This window comes from Stigmatopora argus, chromosome 4, assembly GCF_051989625.1.
Source record: "Stigmatopora argus isolate UIUO_Sarg chromosome 4, RoL_Sarg_1.0, whole genome shotgun sequence".
In the NCBI taxonomy this organism is placed as follows: domain Eukaryota; kingdom Metazoa; phylum Chordata; class Actinopteri; order Syngnathiformes; family Syngnathidae; genus Stigmatopora; species Stigmatopora argus.
The window spans coordinates 4,625,312-4,643,664 of record NC_135390.1 but is presented as its reverse complement, the minus strand read 5'-3'; the positions used below and the strand labels follow the sequence as shown (position 1 = coordinate 4,643,664).

The window sequence follows — 18,353 nt, the reverse complement described above, 5'->3', positions numbered from 1 at the left end:
CTTCACACTCGAGCATTTACCAACCTGGCAAATGTATATTTATATTGTATCACAGACTAAAAGCCCTTTAATGATTAACAACATCCATTAAAAACTCATCATTTTGCCGTGCTACACAGACCTTTATATTTAGAAGCATGTAACATCTATTCTTCTCACACTCCACCCTCTTGTTTTCCAGAACTTGGGCATGTGGTGTGGATAGTTGAAATTTCTGGCTACTCAGTACAGGAAGCAGCCTGGCTGATTGAAATCCTTGTGGTCTTGTGGTTAAAGCTACAAGAGGGGCATAAAAAGCCCCCAGGATTTTGGACTTCTAAGTGCCTCCAAGGAATTATCTGAATTCAAATAAATAGTGAGTTACTCCAGGGGCAGACTTTATTGTTGACTCTTTGTAGTGATTGCTCTTCCCCATAATCCTAATAGTTAAAGTGTGAGCAATAGTGGTCATTGGTTTAATCCCCAAACTGACATTTTAAACCATTGGCGGAAAAAGGCTTGGAGTGCTTGGTGGGTTTTTTTGTGGATAAAGGTCCTTCATCACAAACCGCGATAGTGGAGCTGCTACTTGGCCTTAAAATTAGACTGCGGTTGTACTGGGCAGCTTACAGATGGGTTTAATTGTGGACATGATCAGGCTATTGTCATTGAGAATATTTGTGTTTTTGAGTCTTACCAAGAAATTTGTGACTTATTCCACGGTAACCAAACACTTGGATCAAAAATAGCTTCTGATGAGAGGCTAATGTTTGTTAAATGAGTCAGTAATCCATCAAAAAAAAGTGTGAGTATCCCGGTGGGCACATTGCGACGTCAGAGTACAAACGTGACATTCCTCAGGCCCGAAGGAAAATAACAGACTGAATCAAATCTTGCTCTCAGGCAATCTAACAATAATAATTTGGCGATTGACATAATGAGCTCCTATGCATTAGAAAAATATTAGGCAAATATTCCATTGTTTGTCAAGTCATTAATGCGAGGTCAAGACCTGCTCTTCCAGATCTCCCAAACTAAATGACAAGTGTACCTAATCTGAAGCCGGGTTAGGGCTTCCACGAGTGAAAATGCAATTGAGCTTTCTTTTTTTCTTTTGAGTCAAGGCTTGTGATAGCTCTCGGTTCATTGCAAGCCCTTTGCTGCGTCTCTTTAATGAACATATTTTTCCCCCCCATCAGTTACACTGAAAACGTATTAGGGTTGTCTTTGTAACTCTAAAATGTCTAATGAAATTAATTCATCGTAGATTCACATTATTACATTTGCATTTCACAACCCATCACCATCCAAACTTATTCAAAACAATGCATTCCATTCCGTTTCTTACCACAGCTTCTACGGCCAAAACTTTATGGGAAATACATTGAGGGCTGTAAATCTTCTTCACCACTGTTTTATCTCAGTGTTCTTAAATCCCTCTCACTGCTCTTAATTCGATGAGCCCAGTATTTACATAAGGGGTTTGTTTTTGTCTCTCTGATTTTCTTGTGAGATTGTGTTATGGCTCTATTGTGTGTATCAGATGATCCATTGTTCTGTCATGACCGCTCGGATGTGTGTATATGTTTATGTGTTGAAGTAATTCAACTCCCTGTGTAGTTTGTCCCACAGGAAGTGCTCTTTTTCTGACATGAGGAATTAATTCAATTATCATGTTGATGAGAGTTGAACTCTGAGAATCTTTTTTCCTTTGTAATGTTTTAAACATGTCAATCTGTTAGCATTTTAAAATTGAAAGGATGAAAATATTTGCTCTTCCCTGCCAAGTCCGTGGCCTTGAATCTGCAACAAAGGACTGTAACTGTGTTTGGGCAGTGAAACCATTTCTGGTCATACTCCACATGACAAAAGTCCCATTAATGGATTTGCCACATTGTAACTCCAGATTTAAGCAATTGAGATCCATCTTCCAACAAATTTCCCAAATCCAATTGGGCAATGATGTCAGCCACAAAATAAGGTCCGCTGTGACTGAAGTCTTTTATTTTTACTTTACTCGAATCTATTTTTTAACAACCCTGTCATTGCATTTTGAGCACTCAGTTTAGTTTACCTTGTTTTTGTCTGTAATGAGCAGCATATTTTCATTGAATTTTATAGGTGTACTGTATGGTGGAATAAGTCATATAAAATCTAGAAATTATCGAGGAAAAGCTGTTTCAATTGGGCAAATGTGACATGAACCGACCATACAATAAATCGCCTAATACTAAATGGACACATTATTAAAAATAGTCGGATCTCTGAATCTCTGGTTCGTGCGTCGGCCTCACAGTTCTGAGATCACAGGTTCAATCACTGGTGGTTTCAGACCTTCCTGTGTGGAGTTTGCATTTTCTCGCCGACTTGCGTGGCTTCAAGGTTTGACCTAGGGTGATGAGGAGACGGGATGTCTTATTGCTATTTGGGTAGATATCAACGTAAAATCGACATTTGATCACTACCGTCTGATTTGCCAAATGTCACACTAATATTTATATAAAATACGTATTAACATTAGCACAAGTGCTCCAAATTGGAGCTCCATGATTGTTTACTTCCATACTTTACCATGTTATCCCGCTCATACTGTTTCATCCAATGATTGAATGATGTTTGCAGAGGCTTACTAAGTTTGTTGTCAAATCCTGGATCGCTTGCAAAAATTGCAATGTCAAAAGGAACGGCAGCAAAAAAGCGTGTACCAAATTAAGCAAACTATGGACTTTCCTAGTGTGAAAACCCTGTGTGTTATTATGGGCAGTAATTATTTTGCACAGCGCCATATTCATTCATTGATTTTCTGATCCGCTTATCCTCACAAGGATCACAAGGGTGCTGAAGCCTATCCTGGCTGATTTTGGGCACCAGGTGGGGGACACCCTGAGTTGGTGGCCAGCGATTCGCAGTGCACAAGGAGATGGACAACCATTCACGCACACACTCATACCTAGCGTCAATTTAGAGTGTTCAACCACCCTACTCTGGATTTTTGGAGGGGATGTGAGAGGGAATCGGAGTACCTGGAGAAAACCCACACAAGCCCAGGGTCCGTGGTTGGCTGGGATAGGCTCCACCATCCCCCGGGAGCTTTGTGAGAATAAGCAGAACGGAAAATGATGGAATTATTGTTTGTTTCGAAAAGCTGGAGCTAATGTTTTATGTTTTAGAGTTTTATCAAAAAGATGCCTAAAAGTATATATTTGTTATTGTAAATATTCGTGCATCTCATCTCATCTTCCGCTTTATCGCTTTAGTCGGGTCGCGGGGGCAGCAGCTTCAGCAGGGAATCCCAGACTTCCGTGTCCCCAGCCACTTCATCCAGCTCTTCCGGGCCAGCCGGGAGACATAGTCTCCCTATTGTGTCCAAGGTCGACCCGGAACACCTCCTGAGTGAGGCGTCCACAGGGCATCCTGATTAGATGACCGAGCCAACTCACTTTGCTCATCTCAATCCGGAGGAGTACTACTCCACTCTGAGCCCCTCCCGGATGACCGAGCTTCTCACCTTATCTCTTAGAAATGCAACAAAGAACACCACTCGGGTTCCGATCTGGGGGGCCGTTCTTCCCAATCACTCCCCTCCAGGTGTCACTGTCGTTGCCCACATGAGCATTGAAGTCCCCCAGCAGAACGAGGGACTCCCCCAACGGAGCACTCTCCAGCACCCCTTCCAAGGACTCCAAAAATGGTACTCTGAACTGTTGTTTGTGCGTATGGACCAAACAACAGTTCAGAGTCCCAGTCAGGTCCCAGTCAGGAGAGCATTTCGACTCCTTGGCCAATCATATAGCGAGGATAACGTAAACATCAACGCCGCCTCCTTCACAGGCAAAAATATATGTTGGAGCATTATCGCCACTGGCGGTTCTGGAGTACGAATTCAGACATCACCCGAAACCAGTGGCGGTCGGTACATTTTCTGGTAGCGGCTTCAACGTATCAATCCAACCCTCAAAAACTATTTTATGGCTATAAAACCGCTACTGCAGCTACAGCTAACCAGTGGCGGTCGGTACATTTTCTGGTAGCGGCTTCAACGTATCAATCCAACCCTCAAAAACTATTTTATGGCTATAAAACCGCTACTGCAGCTACAGCTGCGACACATAAAAATAATCAATAAATTAATGCACAAAAATGGGGTAAAATCCACTTCCTAGCAGCATTTCATGATTAAATACAAATACTGGAGCTTTTCAGACATTAAAACCAGGCCAGGGTGTGATTTTCCCGGGAAAAGACAGCGATGAACGTCAATGGCGTACGGGCAAACATTGCCCGAAAATGGGGTAAAATCCAGCCGGAAACAGCATTTATTGATTAAATACAAATACTGGAGCTTTTTAGACATCAGAACCGGTAAAAAGACAGCGGTGAACGTCGATACGTCCATACGTGAAATGACAAAAAATACACTAAAATTAGGTAAAATCCACTTCCTAGCATCATTTATTGATTGAATACAAATACTGGAGCTTTTGAGACATTACAACCAGGCCAGGGGGTTATTTTTCCCGGGAAAAGACAGCGATGGACGTCAATGGTGAAACGCCAAAAATTAAACTGGGGTAAAATGGGGTAAAATCCACTTCCTAGCAGCATTTTGTGATTAAATACAAACACTGGAGCTTAAATACAAACACTGGAGCTTTTCAGATATCAGAACCGGGCCCACAATTGAAATATTATTTAGGAATAAAGCCATATTATACTCACCCAAAATTCTTTTTAACTGTACACAATATCCATCCTCCTTTCTTTCTTCCTTCTTTCCTATCGCCATCGAAGCTAATGATGAAAGTCGAGCCTGTCCTGTCATATTTCCGGCATAGTCCGTTTTGAAAATGGCTTTAAATCAACACAACAATATATTTGATGGTGCAGCTAAGTTAGCACACTGAAAGTGGCACGCACACACCATTTTCCCGGCTGTAACAGGCTTGCTAGCTTTGGAGTTGACCCCCCTTTCTTAATGATGTCCATTTTTTTCTGGAAAAGTCCGTCTGGAAAATAGCTTTGTGAGAGAAATCTGCAACAGAATCCATTTGTTTTTGCCACTGTCGGCCATTGTGGGTGGAGTTTGCGATCTCTGGCTGCGGCCCGCCTACTAGCCAATCATAGTTGCTGAAAGCAATGACATATCCCAGCCAGCAAAATGCTAATGCATATGAAAAAGCATTGTGGGGTTGCCAACTCGAAATCTGATTGGTTAAAAGCAACAGTCTAGTTTAATGCAGCAGAGCCCGCAGAACTGATTGTGAAGGCTTTAAGGCAGATCTGATTTGGCAACAAATAATGGCTGAAATGTGATTGATTAAATGCTTCAATATGAAAACACATCTGGAAGCAGTGCAACCAGGGGGGAAAGCAATGAAAGGAAGCTAACAGACCATTTGGAATAATAAGTATTGAAGGACAAAATATAATATGATACAGATATTTCTTAGGCCAGCAGAGAAGGCCTTGAAGGCCCTGACGGCCCGCCATCGCCCGAAACACACTTTTGCATTATCAACAGTTTAGACGGCAACAACAAAATTTTTGCGTTTTCAGGCCCCACGCTGTCACTGTGTAAACGATAGGGCTGTCTAGAAAAGTATTTGCGCTTTTACTCCTGTTACAATTGCCATGTGAACGGTCCCATAAATCACACAAAAAGGATGACACTATTTATTGAAATGTCATATATGTTGTTTATCACATTTGTGAATCTTTTTTAATATATATTTAATTCAACAAAACATCCCTCAAATCCAGCCCGTTGTTTACATTTGGTATTTACCTTATTTTTTTTGTTACTAACAAATTAATGTTAGCGTTGTAGAAATAAGTACAAACCACTAGATTTGGCAAAACCTGATTATAATTGAACAAGTGTCACTGCAAAAAAACAAACTATTATGAGATACGGAAATTTGATTTTCTTTGTTTGAGAAATCTATGAAAATCTTGTTCTTCAAAGGGGCCGCGCTCATAATTACCAAATGATTTTGATTAACGCTCGTGCAACAAAACCAGGAAACCTGAGACAATCAGCATCTTCACTCGGTGTCCAGATGACAGACAGTGTGCACTTGAGTGCACATACAGAGTAAACATCCATTGTGCCATTACATTCAGCCATTTAGTTTCATAATCTCTGTGTAGATCATTGTGACACATACATTGTGTTGGTTCCAGTCATTTGCTGGAAACTCGCTAACCACCATCTTTTAACCATAATCACATCTCCCATAGGTTCACGCAAAAGAACAATGATTTGAGATTTGACTTTCACATTCATTGTTTCACTCATTAAGCATTTTTGGCAAACATTTTGACTCAGCTTGGCACAACTGTTGGAGTTTATTGGACGAGGCGGTAGATCATTCGTTAGGACTGAAATCTTCAACTCGTTGGAGAAATGTTTGTCTGTTTCCCAACTACTGTCGGAGAGTCCTTGAGAAAGGTATCAAAGTCAATCAAGACACCTCAGGGATGGAACATCATTTGTGTACCTAATGATTTTGACATTTCTCCATGAAGAGAGTCTCTCGAGGAACTAGAAATTTAGCAAGAGTACTCAAAACATAACTGTACACTTAACTTTTAAGTAGATTTTTCATTTTGCTGTCAATCACAATCCTCAGTGGCTTGAATATTACTACTTCTATGTTTGTTGGCATCATTACTACTTATAAAACAGGATCAACTTGTCATCAATAGCATTCTCTAGATAGTGTACATTTGTATTAGTTATGAAAATTAATAAAGAAAAAATAACATCGTCCATACAATAATAATTTCTCCGTTTAGGGCTCTCTCTTTATTGCCTGTGAGAGCAAGCCCCTAATTCCTGGGATAAAAGCCACCACATGTGGCAGAGTGGCTTTTTTTCCCTCCGTCACAAAAGTTGCAGAAGTCAAAAAAAGGCAGGACAGCTTTGTAGTTTTCATTCTTGTTGTCTTACGTGCTCAACTTTTGTTAGTGATGTTTTCTTGCTTTTCGTTGCTTGAGTCTGAGCCAAGATGACTTAGACGTAGTCACCGTTTGAAGTTTGAGGAGAGACAGTTATGACGTCTGTCTTAGAGGTCAAGTTGAGCCACAGGCGCGATAACGTGCAGAGAGGAGGGAGGGGCGGCGAAGTTAAAGAAGACAAAAGTGTTGAAATAGCAAAACAGTCCTCGCAGATGGTGCTGAGGAACAACATAGACTTCCAGTAAGTTCACTACCAAACGATTTGGGCCATAATTAACTTCAGTCCAGTCCTTCTTAACTACTCACTGAGACTGAAACTAATACTAAGAATGAAAACAGGCTTTTAAGTTGACTGCATCTTAAAAGGTTTCAATTTCATTACTGGGTGAAGCTCGCAAAGCAGCTCAAACTTTAAAGTACTTTATTCTAACGCTAGTGCTCTTTTAGGAGATTATATAGCACTTCTTCACCCCCAAAGCTTAACCATAACTTCCACCACCTGGTTGTTTACACCACTTTTGCCACTTTCTCTTTGGTCAAGCCCATAAGGAAGGAGATCCTTGAAATTATGTCACTTCAACTTGACCAAAGGAAAGTAAAAACCATCTCAAATAAAGTGATTTCAGGCTTTGATTAAGATTGTTATTGTAAAGATATCTGCCTTCAAACACTGAGGAACGATTGCAGTGGAGGGAAACATAAAAGGTCTTGACCAGGGCTCCCCCATGTTCTCTGACCCCAGGGGAAATTTGTTTTCCTTCAAAAAAAACACGCACACAATGATTGCTTAAAGGTTCAGGACATTAGAATGTTGTGTAAATCTTTAAAAATAGTTAAAAACCACTCCTCACTGTTTCATTCTGGTTGTTCTCCTCTGGGAACATATTGAAGCCAGCCATTCTCAGAGTTCCATACACTCTACCTTTCTGACATTCTGCCTCGTGTTCTGTGTGACGGAGCCGAGCCACAAGTTTGTTGGCGGCAACACTAACGGAGAGAGTTCACTCAGGTGGAATGTCAGTCTTGTTGCCTCCAGAGAGGAGAGGGCTTTTGATCTGGCCTGCGTATTTATAGTTCAGCTTCTGTATTGTGGCTATCATTTCGTGAAAACACTGCGTTGTTTGACACACGAGCTCTCGTCATGTCCCGCTCACATTAAAAATGTGGTCAGTCCCTGAATGCTTTTGCACAGATGTGCTCTGTGCATCTATGAACTGGTCAGTGTGTTAATCCAGTATGTTCTTAAGCAAAACATCTGCATCTGACGGAAACCACATAACCTGAGTTTCTTATCACTTTTGACTGAAACGTTGGGAACATTTTGTTGCTAGTAAGTAACACGTTTTATAAGGGCTGTAGAAATAATAATAAATAAAATGCAACGTTTGGCAGGGACAGACAGGGGCTGCACTGCTCATTCCAGATTCAAGAATTTGAAACACAAATTGTCATCTGACTATGGAATGACCCATATAGTCGCCAAAGAGTACTTGTTAACAATTTGGTTATATTAAAACATCTGCTTTTAAACATTAAATCATCCCTCAATTGATGGACATTAGTATTATTTTGTAATTGTGTAAGTTGTGGTGTAGAACAGCACTGCATCATCAGCACTGCATCATCCAACAAGGTTTTGACACAGAATTAAGTTGTCATACTCATCAATATCGCAATATTATGACCCATGGTTCAAGGAATTATCTAAAACACAGTTGGAAAATGTTATCCAACGTAAATTTGTTCACCATCTGTTTATTGTCCTCCGGACGCTGTGTGTTTACTGTCAGGCGCACACGTGGGTGGGTTTCCTCCATATTGAAGTGATGGATATGAAGCTAAAATGGTTTCAGGCCAAAGTATTTGCCTCCTATTTAGATGTGTGCAGAACAGACTTGTCCACATCCATCGCACATGCAGCCACAATTAGCTTCCACATCAGCTGTTTTCCACCAAGCAATTTATTATGTATGCCTCCTTCTATTTTTGTACAGCAGCAGGGCTGCTTTGCACCAGTAAACAGGAACTTTGTGTTTGTCCCCCCCTACCAAAATCGTTTAAACAAAGAATCCTATTGTTTATGCCCCTTTTGCTCAGCAATAAATAGTGAGTTGACTACCCTCTAATGTTAACTCTGCCTCTGTCTTTGTTTTTTTGTGCGTGTCTTCTTGTCTGGGTTCCGTGCTGCAGCTGCTCCACATCTGCATCGAAGGTTGGGGTAACTGGCGCTGGTCGGAGGCTTTTAGTGTGGACAATGTGGGCACCCTGCTCAGAACCATTGAGTACAAAGGCCGCACAGCTTCACTTATCATCAAGGTGCTGCAGCTTAACAGTGTCCAGAAACAGGTACACTACTCCTCATTGAAAATAAAAAGTACATTTTCTTTATCTTTCTAAAAATGTTCACCTGATTAATGTCGGTTATTCCAAACATTTGACAATTTGTTGATTAACAATGGATCAACATCTATATAATTGGTGTTTAAAAAAGGGAAAACGTCTTAAAAGCAATCTTTCCTTCAAAAATATAGCATCATAAATATTTGCAGTAGTTAGCTGTAAATTGTTGCACCTTCCAAATCCAGATCAGCTGAAACATATTTCCGCCATTCTTCCAGGTTTTACTATTTAATTTGTAGATTTCAAGTATGTTAATATTAAAGAACATCTGTGTTTGAAAACAAAATTCATTCATGTCTGCCACATAAGTTTGAGTCTTCAGAAGAAAACAAAAACATGGAATCGTTTATGTTGGGCATAGCAACTAGCTTGGTGTTGCTGGTGCATCCTGGAGTTTTATTTTATTCATTCTTATTTATCACTCTTAATGGCTGTGTCGAGAAGGCTGTTTAAGCTTCAACACTGTTCTTTGTCATCTGTGCTCTGGATTTGATATTTTTATGTTGCTGTCTACCAATAGAAGCAATATGAAACAATGTTTGCCGTTTAGTTCTAATCATGACTGTCACAAGCCATCTGCCTTTTCATACCAACAATCATGTTATTTCCACAAATACAAAAGTCACAGAATTTTGAAAGAGGTATCATGCCATCAAAGTAAAGTGATGAGACCTAAAGTATATACAGTAAACTGCAGCATTTAAATAATAGCTCAACATTAGAACACAATTCTTCACAATAATAAATATAATATACCCAGCCCAATAAAAAAATCACAACGTCAAATTATGTTCTGTACACTGAGAAAAAAAACCCAAAATACTCTGTGACAACTGTGGGGAAGCACAAGAATCGGGAATTGATCTCCAGAGAGACAAGGAGGATAATATCTTCACTCACTAATTACTCATAGATGCGATGGCTCCTCTGCTAAACTGACTGGCTATATCTGTGTGTGTGTGTGTGTGTGTGTGTGTGTGTGTGTGTGTGTGTGTGTGTGTGTGTGTGTGTGCGTGCGTGCGTGCGTGCGTGCGTGCGTGCGTGCGTGCGTGCGTGCGTGCGTGCGTGCGTGCGTGCGTGCGTGCGTGCGTGCGTGCGTGCGTGCGTGCGTGCGTGCGTGCGTGCGTGCGTGCGTGCGTGCGTGCGTGCGTGCGTGCGTGCGTGCGTGCGTGCGTGCGTGCGTGCGTGCGTGCGTGCGTGCGTGCGTGCGTGCGTGCGTGCGTGCGTGCGTGCGTGCGTGCGTGCGTGCGTGCGTGCGTGCGTGCGTGCGTGCGTGCGTGCGTGCGTGCGTGCGTGCGTGCGTGCGTGCGTGCGTGCGTGCGTGCGTGCGTGCGTGCGTGCGTGCGTGCGTGCGTGCGTGCGTGCGTGCGTGCGTGCGTGCGTGCGTGCGTGCGTGCGTGCGTGCGTGCGTGCGTGCGTGCGTGCGTGCGTGCGTGCGTGCGTGCGTGCGTGCGTGCGTGCGTGCGTGCGTGCGTGCGTGCGTGCGTGCGTGCGTGCGTGCGTGCGTGCGTGCGTGCGTGCGTGCGTGCGTGCGTGCGTGCGTGCGTGCGTGCGTGCGTGCGTGCGTGCGTGCGTGCGTGCGTGCGTGCGTGCGTGCGTGCGTGCGTGCGTGCGTGCGTGCGTGCGTGCGTGCGTGCGTGCGTGCGTGCGTGCGTGCGTGCGTGCGTGCGTGCGTGCGTGCGTGCGTGCGTGCGTGCGTGCGTGCGTGCGTGCGTGCGTGCGTGCGTGCGTGCGTGCGTGCGTGCGTGCGTGCGTGCGTGCGTGCGTGCGTGCGTGCGTGCGTGCGTGCGTGCGTGCGTGCGTGCGTGCGTGCGTGCGTGCGTGCGTGCGTGCGTGCGTGCGTGCGTGCGTGCGTGCGTGCGTGCGTGCGTGCGTGCGTGCGTGCGTGCGTGCGTGCGTGCGTGCGTGCGTGCGTGCGTGCGTGCGTGCGTGCGTGCGTGCGTGCGTGCGTGCGTGCGTGCGTGCGTGCGTGCGTGCGTGCGTGCGTGCGTGCGTGCGTGCGTGCGTGCGTGCGTGCGTGCGTGCGTGCGTGCGTGCGTGCGTGCGTGCGTGCGTGCGTGCGTGCGTGCGTGCGTGCGTGCGTGCGTGCGTGCGTGCGTGCGTGCGTGCGTGCGTGCGTGCGTGCGTGCGTGCGTGCGTGCGTGCGTGCGTGCGTGCGTGCGTGCGTGCGCGCTCAAAGTTTTTTAGGGTTAGTGTTAGTTTTTTAATCCCGTTCACATAATAATGGAATACGTATTTTCTCTTGGTTCTGAGGTAGATTTGCTAGTTGCTCATTTTCATTACACAGGACCACCGCCTCAAAACGAACTAAATTCTGAGAATTCCTTTATTCATTTCTGAAACACTCTAACAAGTGTCACAGGGGTGCTAGAGCCTATTCCAGCCAACTAAAGGTGTTAGGCAGAGGACAGACACCCTGGTTCAGTGGGCTTCCAATCCCAGGGCACAAGGAGATGGACAACCATTTATGTACACACCCATACCTTGGGGCAATTTAGAGTGCTCAACCAGCTTACGCTGCATGTTTCTGCATGCAAGAGGAAAGGCATAGTTATAAGTTAGAAAGTACAGTCGCAAAGGCCGCGGAACAACAAAGCAAAAGCACAAAGTACAAAGCAAATCAAAGTAAATGATCAAATCATTAAGACAGAAAAGCAGCAAAAACACAAAACGAGCAAGAGTGGACGGAGCTACCGCCACCGGCTGCCACTTGAACTGCGCCATCTTGGTTGCGGTAGCAAAAACGGATACAGACTCAAAAAGACGTTGTAAAGTTGGACAAAAAACATGGAACCACACACAGGAAGACTTCCACAAGATGGGGAACTTCTGCAGACTGTGACCGAGGTAGAGAATATGCAGAGTCACTCTTCCAAGCTTATCCACACAGTTCCTCAGTAGTCTGGAGCTGAAGACAATAGTAGCAGAGTAGAACCGCTCGACTCCGGCCTGGTAAGCGCCGACAGCTCTTCCATCTTATCCCATGATGGAATGGTTGGTCAGAAGTGTTGCTTCTTCTCCCGGCACTTTTGTCCAGCTCCGAATTTCCAGCGGCGTTGAGGTGTTGCTCCTTCTGCTGCGTATTGTAACAGCTAGTCCCATGTGTTTGACAATGTAGGCATGGCTGAATGCTTCCAAAAAAATAAGTAGCAGAATGAAGCTAACAGAACAAGGAAAGTTGTAAAAACATTAAAGGACAAAGTAAAGTAAAAAGGAATGTATTAAGAAATATTAAAATGTAATTTAAAAAAAGATAGAAGGGCTGTAAAACATGAAAAACAAATAAGAGTGGACAGAGCTACTGCCACAGACTAAAAAATACACTTATCAAGTTCCTTGCCAGCTAGTCGCATGATACATGAATATACAAATAACTCAGTGTTTTTGGAATGTGGGAGGAAGTGGGAGTGCTTCAAGTCTTCATTTGTGAAGAATGCATAAATCTTCATGATAAAGGGGTATTTCCTCAATAAAGGTGGGTTTGGAATTTTCAGTCTTTATGTAGGCTGTGGTCTTCCATTGCCTTTTCAGTCTTTACATTGTATTAAGTTTTCCCTCTGCAGGTAATCATCTGTGGGCGGCAGGTCATGTGTAGCTATCTGACTGAAGATATTGAGCTACGGTTGGTGCAGCACTACGTTGGCCCTGATGCTCAGACAGTGGTCCGAGAACACTGTGACTGCCTGGAAGCAGGAACCAAGTTACCTTCCTATATTCTGGAAGATGCGGAGCTGACAGAGTTGTGTGTAAGGGCCCGAGGAGATGACGAATGGTCAAAGGATGTGCAGCTGGAGAAGAAGGACAAGGGCACCAGCAGCTCGATTCTACAGGTACATTGGACACAGTTTGCAATCTTGGAAGAATAAAACCTCTCCATTTACACCTCACATTTGCTCTGATTTTGAATTAAATAGCACTACTAAAATAAATTAGAACAAATAATTGTTCTGGGTCCAAATGTTGCCATCCTTCACCCAGGGAGGAAAATACTGTGTCAAGCCCTAAACTGGGTGTCACTGTATGATTTTTTTTTTAATGCCCTCATTTTGTCGTCTTAGATTTTGTCTTACATTTACACGTCACTCTTGCCAGATATCAAGCTTGATATGTTTGACAATTTTAACATTATATTTAATGCTAAGGTGGCTTAACCCACAGGTGGTCCCCTTAAAGTACCTTTGATATCCTTAACCCTTGCCCTAATAGCTCGGAGACAAACCAGAATTCTTTTGGCCTTGGAGAAGGTATCAACTTCCCGTATGACTAATTTAAGGTTTGATTAGACGAGGCACAGAAACAGACTCCTGTACTCGTCCGTCTTTCTGGTCCGCTGTATACAGTATACACACAATCAGAGTGCATGTATAGTTTTCTGCTCCAATCGCAAGGAGGAGAATGGGAAAGACGCGAAAACAAATAAACACACTTATTGTGCAATCACATCCTCGTCCTTGCAGCCGTTAGTTGCTGTTGCACAGACCACCAACCGGATCTCATCTTCTCCTGGGTGGCCACAGTGGCACATCACTTGAGAACAAACCGTGACTATCTTGAAACAAATGTGTTTTGTTTTTGTACCTTGTTACGCAAGGATGTTAAGAGGCAGAGAATGCAATTCATGCACTTGGAACATCACAAATCATAAAAAGGAAACACTTGCTGATATGTGGGCAGATGCTTTGAAGACACTGACAGTGTATTAGACACACTGTATTTGCACCAGATGGTCTCTTTCTCAGTGATGTTAGTGCTTCTATTTTGGAGTTAAATTTTCCGTTGCATGTCCTACTTTCTTTTTGGTTTTGATATGTTGAACTTCCACAGCTGACTCCGCTACAGCCTTTGTTGTTATCTCCTTTGTGATGCAAAGATCATTTATTAGGAATTTACAAAATTGTCTTGTCAATGAGTCCTTGCTGTCATGTGTTCTGTAACTCGTTCTTTCTGGTTCTTTTTCTGTCTTGTTCATACATTGGCAAACTTGAATATCATGTTCTAACCCCTTGAATTTTTTTTTCCATTTCCACTTCTGACAACCTGCATTTTGATCCTTTCTACCACATTTCCATGTCTCCATCTCGTAGTTAATGCTATTTTGCATTCAGTAGGTTGAACACCCTATTTTGTAAGATTGGTTTGCAATTTTCACTCTTGCTCTATCATTGACTTGACCGTTTAACCACATACTTTACTACCACCTAAAATGTGAATTGGCAGAACAATGACTTTAACTATGAATGGGATGGGGAAATATACATTTGTTATTTATCATTTTAGATTCATGTCAATCTAAGTGTAGAGATTACGTTGGAAAAATATCTGGCTCTTAATGGAGCAAGCTTTTTCTATCATGGTAAGTGCTCAGCTAAGCTCATCTACCAATGAAGACCTTCACCTGTTTTAATATTGATCACAAGGTCAAACCAGCACATTTGCATACAAAGGGTCATGTTAGCTAGCCCAGTTTAACGCACACAGCAAGAATAAATGGCCACCAGTAGACCATGAAATTGTAACTTAAACATAACAACATAAATATGTTAACTCTGTAAAAACAAATCTCTAACAACATTCTTTGTCTATCCAATTGAGTTTGCTGTTCTTAACTGAATTACGAATAAAGCTACCACATATTCCAGTCAAGTCATGTATTAAGTTTGACCCACTAAAATAATTTTAACTTCTTTCAGGTCCCATGTTATGATGGCTCTTTGCTCTTTGTATGGTGTAATCTCATCACTATTGAGCCTGATTCCAAAATGCAACAAAGAGTGGTGAGTATCTTGGATTCATGCTGATATTTTTTACATTTGTATGAAAACAAAATCACTATCTCATATGGTTATTGTGATTATGAGTAACCATGTTAGTTTGTTGATATATTTTGACACACAATTCCTAAGATTTTTGTCCAAAGTATGCACAGAGATACTATAGATTCAGCCGGTTTATCTCTGAGGTTTCATATGCTCACTGGATTTTCATCACCTGAGATGCCATTAAAAGATTACTAACTCTATTCTGCCTCTCAAAAAGATGAGGAAGATAGATCAAAGAAATGATTTAACACCTCTCATGAACTAAATATTTATCATATTGGCTTTATTCTGCCATTTGCTGTCTTTGTATAGCATTCCCTAAGATAGAGCTGGGCAATATCACCAAAATGGTTATCACGATTAAAAAAAAAATATCAGTCGATATCGATAATTATCACGATAACTATCATATCGTTTTTCTTTCAAATTTGAAAAGTCAAACTTCTGTGAATGAGTAAGTAAATTACTATCCTCCTTATTCAATTATGAAAGTTTGAGTTTGATTTCTTTAAAAAGGGACAGCACATAATAATGAACAGATTCATATTCATGTTAATGAACATATATATATATATATATATATATATATATATATATATATATATATATATATATATATATATATATATATATATATAATATTTTAGCCGAGGGCTAATTTACATCTTTAGTTCCTTGTGCAGGTTGAAGGTAAACAATGTCACATACACACACACATACACTTACTTTATAAGAAAAGAGAATATAAAATATAATGATTTTAAAAAGTATTTTTTGTTGTCCTGTTGAGCAACAAAGATAAGGCAACACAATTAAATGTAAAGAATAAAACCTGGATAAATTTTGACAAGCGTCTTTATTTTTATAAATTTGCCTTCAAACCAAAAGTCACTGCATCTATGAGTAATCAACTGAAGACATCATCACCATTGGCAAGCAGACTATTTTCAGCCTCACAAAAAGACGGTGTAAATTTACCTCACATATTGCCATTCACAAAAAATAAAATGAAAAAGTAAAAAAACAATTTTCCCCCTAGATAGCAAGTTTTAGATTTTAGTTTTCAGAACATTTACATAGTATGGGAAAACACCTTGATATCAAGTAAGAAAAATATTACAGGCTGTCCTCAAATGAGAACAGTGGGTTAACTTTCGATAAGGCTGCTCTTTGCACAGGATATTTTTTTAAGTAAGGAAACAGCAGGAAGAAAACACTTGGATCTTTTAGTGGAACTGATCTTTTTTGTCCTGCATCTCATAATCGCTCATATTGCCCTTTTGCTTTCATGCTCCGTGTTAGCCTATGTTGCTAACTTAAAAACACATTTATTTCCTCCTCTTCTCCTGAGCGTTGGTATGGAACTAGCGTTCATCTCGCAACAGCGCTCCCGTTCTCTGTGGTGGCCAGGTGGTGTAATTGCAGTTAAAATTTAATTGTAATTGCAATTATAAATTTTTTATTGAAAGTTTTTATTATTATTGATGACAACAATTATTTCACGATAACGATAGTTATCGTTTTATCGCCCAGCTCTACCCTTACCCAAAATCAAATGTGGCGTTTCATTAAAACAATTACATTTTTCAATACAGCAATTCTAAAGACTATAGCATACGTCATTCCTTTCAGAAGCATGATCCACTTTCCATTACAGTTGATCAGATGATTAGAGCTAAATACGCTTCACTAGTGACCTAATGTTTTAACTTTGCTGCCTGAGTTTGTTTCCGTCAAATAACATTAGGATACTTGTGTTGATGTAAGTATAAATCGTCATAAGATTTCTGAAGTGACATATCTGTTTCATTTAGCCTTGTACTGCTTGGGTAACTTGGTGTTGAAACAATACAATTCATGAATGACGCACCATACTGTCCCCATATCAATTTCCTCATTCAGGTCGTTTTTAGTCCACTCTTTGTTATGAGGAGCCATTTGCCAGATTCAGTAATCATCTGCATTGAGAAGAGAAGCCTGGGACTGAGAGAGAGCCAGCTGGTTCCAGGTCAGGGCCACGAGGAGCCCCTGTTCAACACTGAAGCAGAACTTACACATCACCTCACTTTTCAGGCCAGGTAAATAATCATCCTTACTTATAACAATGATTAAAATCCAAACCATGGATAGACACACAGCCAGGGACATTTGTGATCTCCTTTCTCATTTTGACATGCCATTAATGATTTTGTCTCTAGCTAGTGTTACAAAGACAGTTTGATTCTTTTCTGACTTGTTCCGAGTAGTGTAGTGGGAGAGACATTTAAGATTCTGTTACACCACATTTTGGTTTCTGTTAGCCAACATTAGCTCACAATTCAGGCAGATCCAAGCACCATTTCAGGGGAACAGGAAGTGAGCTTGGCAGTAGAAACCCAACCTCACTTCCAACATGTCAGGTCTAGCCATAATTACACCCATTTTATACATATGACCTCTAACAGAGAGCAGGTTTTTGTTCCTACCTTAGCTCTGCGTGTGTTTGGTGAGGATAGCATATTATGTATTCACTCGTGTTGTAATTGAAGATCCTTTTTCTGTGTGTGGTTTATTAGATTGGTTAGCTATGTATGCGGGTTATGGGGCAGCAGTCGTCACTTGCTCAAAACATCCTCTAAGAGACCATTCACTGTTTATTATTGGAGGTACTTCAGAGCTGACATGTCATTTGAATCAACATTTGCCCTAAATTAATTGTCATGCATCTGTAATCCATCTGAAAGAAAGCTAGTGTAATAACTGGATAGCATCACCCTGATACCTCGTGTGTCATGTCACGCATGTATAAATGTCAGATGCTTTGACTTTCAGTAACATTGGTGTTTATGCATCGGTGTGGGTGGCCCCTTGGGAAATTACAACCAGATGTATACAGTGTATGGTAGCTACTCCTACCGTATTTGTCATCTGTGCATGAATAAACTGTCGTCTTATGAGGATGCACGGAATGAAATTTGTCCTTGTGGTAGCAACTACTGATTAAGTCTATTTGACCGAGGTTATTTTCAGTAGATCTGGTCACAAATTTGTTTTGATTAAAGCTGCCTTAAAAGAACCACAAGAATAGAGAATGGAATACATATTTACTAGTTCCTGATGTTCAAAACATTCAAATCAAAAAGATTGAACAGAAAAACATTTGTCTTGTCCTTCTTGGCTGCAACCACAATGATCCTTGTATTTACTTAATGTCCT

At 41.6% G+C, this 18,353-nt stretch overlaps 1 protein-coding gene across 4 annotated transcripts in view; it reads left to right on the top strand.

Moving 5' to 3' along the window:
* Window positions 1–18,353, top strand: part of vps13b (vacuolar protein sorting 13 homolog B) — a 341,198-nt gene that overhangs the window by 302,861 nt on the left and 19,984 nt on the right. For all 4 annotated transcript variants that reach the window (XM_077598167.1, XM_077598171.1, XM_077598169.1 and 1 more), the window contains exons 47-50: window positions 9,130–9,285; window positions 12,903–13,169; window positions 15,030–15,113; window positions 17,061–17,236. In XM_077598167.1, the coding sequence (XP_077454293.1) occupies window positions 9,130–9,285; window positions 12,903–13,169; window positions 15,030–15,113; window positions 17,061–17,236 (683 nt within the window). The remainder of the gene's footprint in view (window positions 1–9,129; window positions 9,286–12,902; window positions 13,170–15,029; window positions 15,114–17,060; window positions 17,237–18,353) is intronic.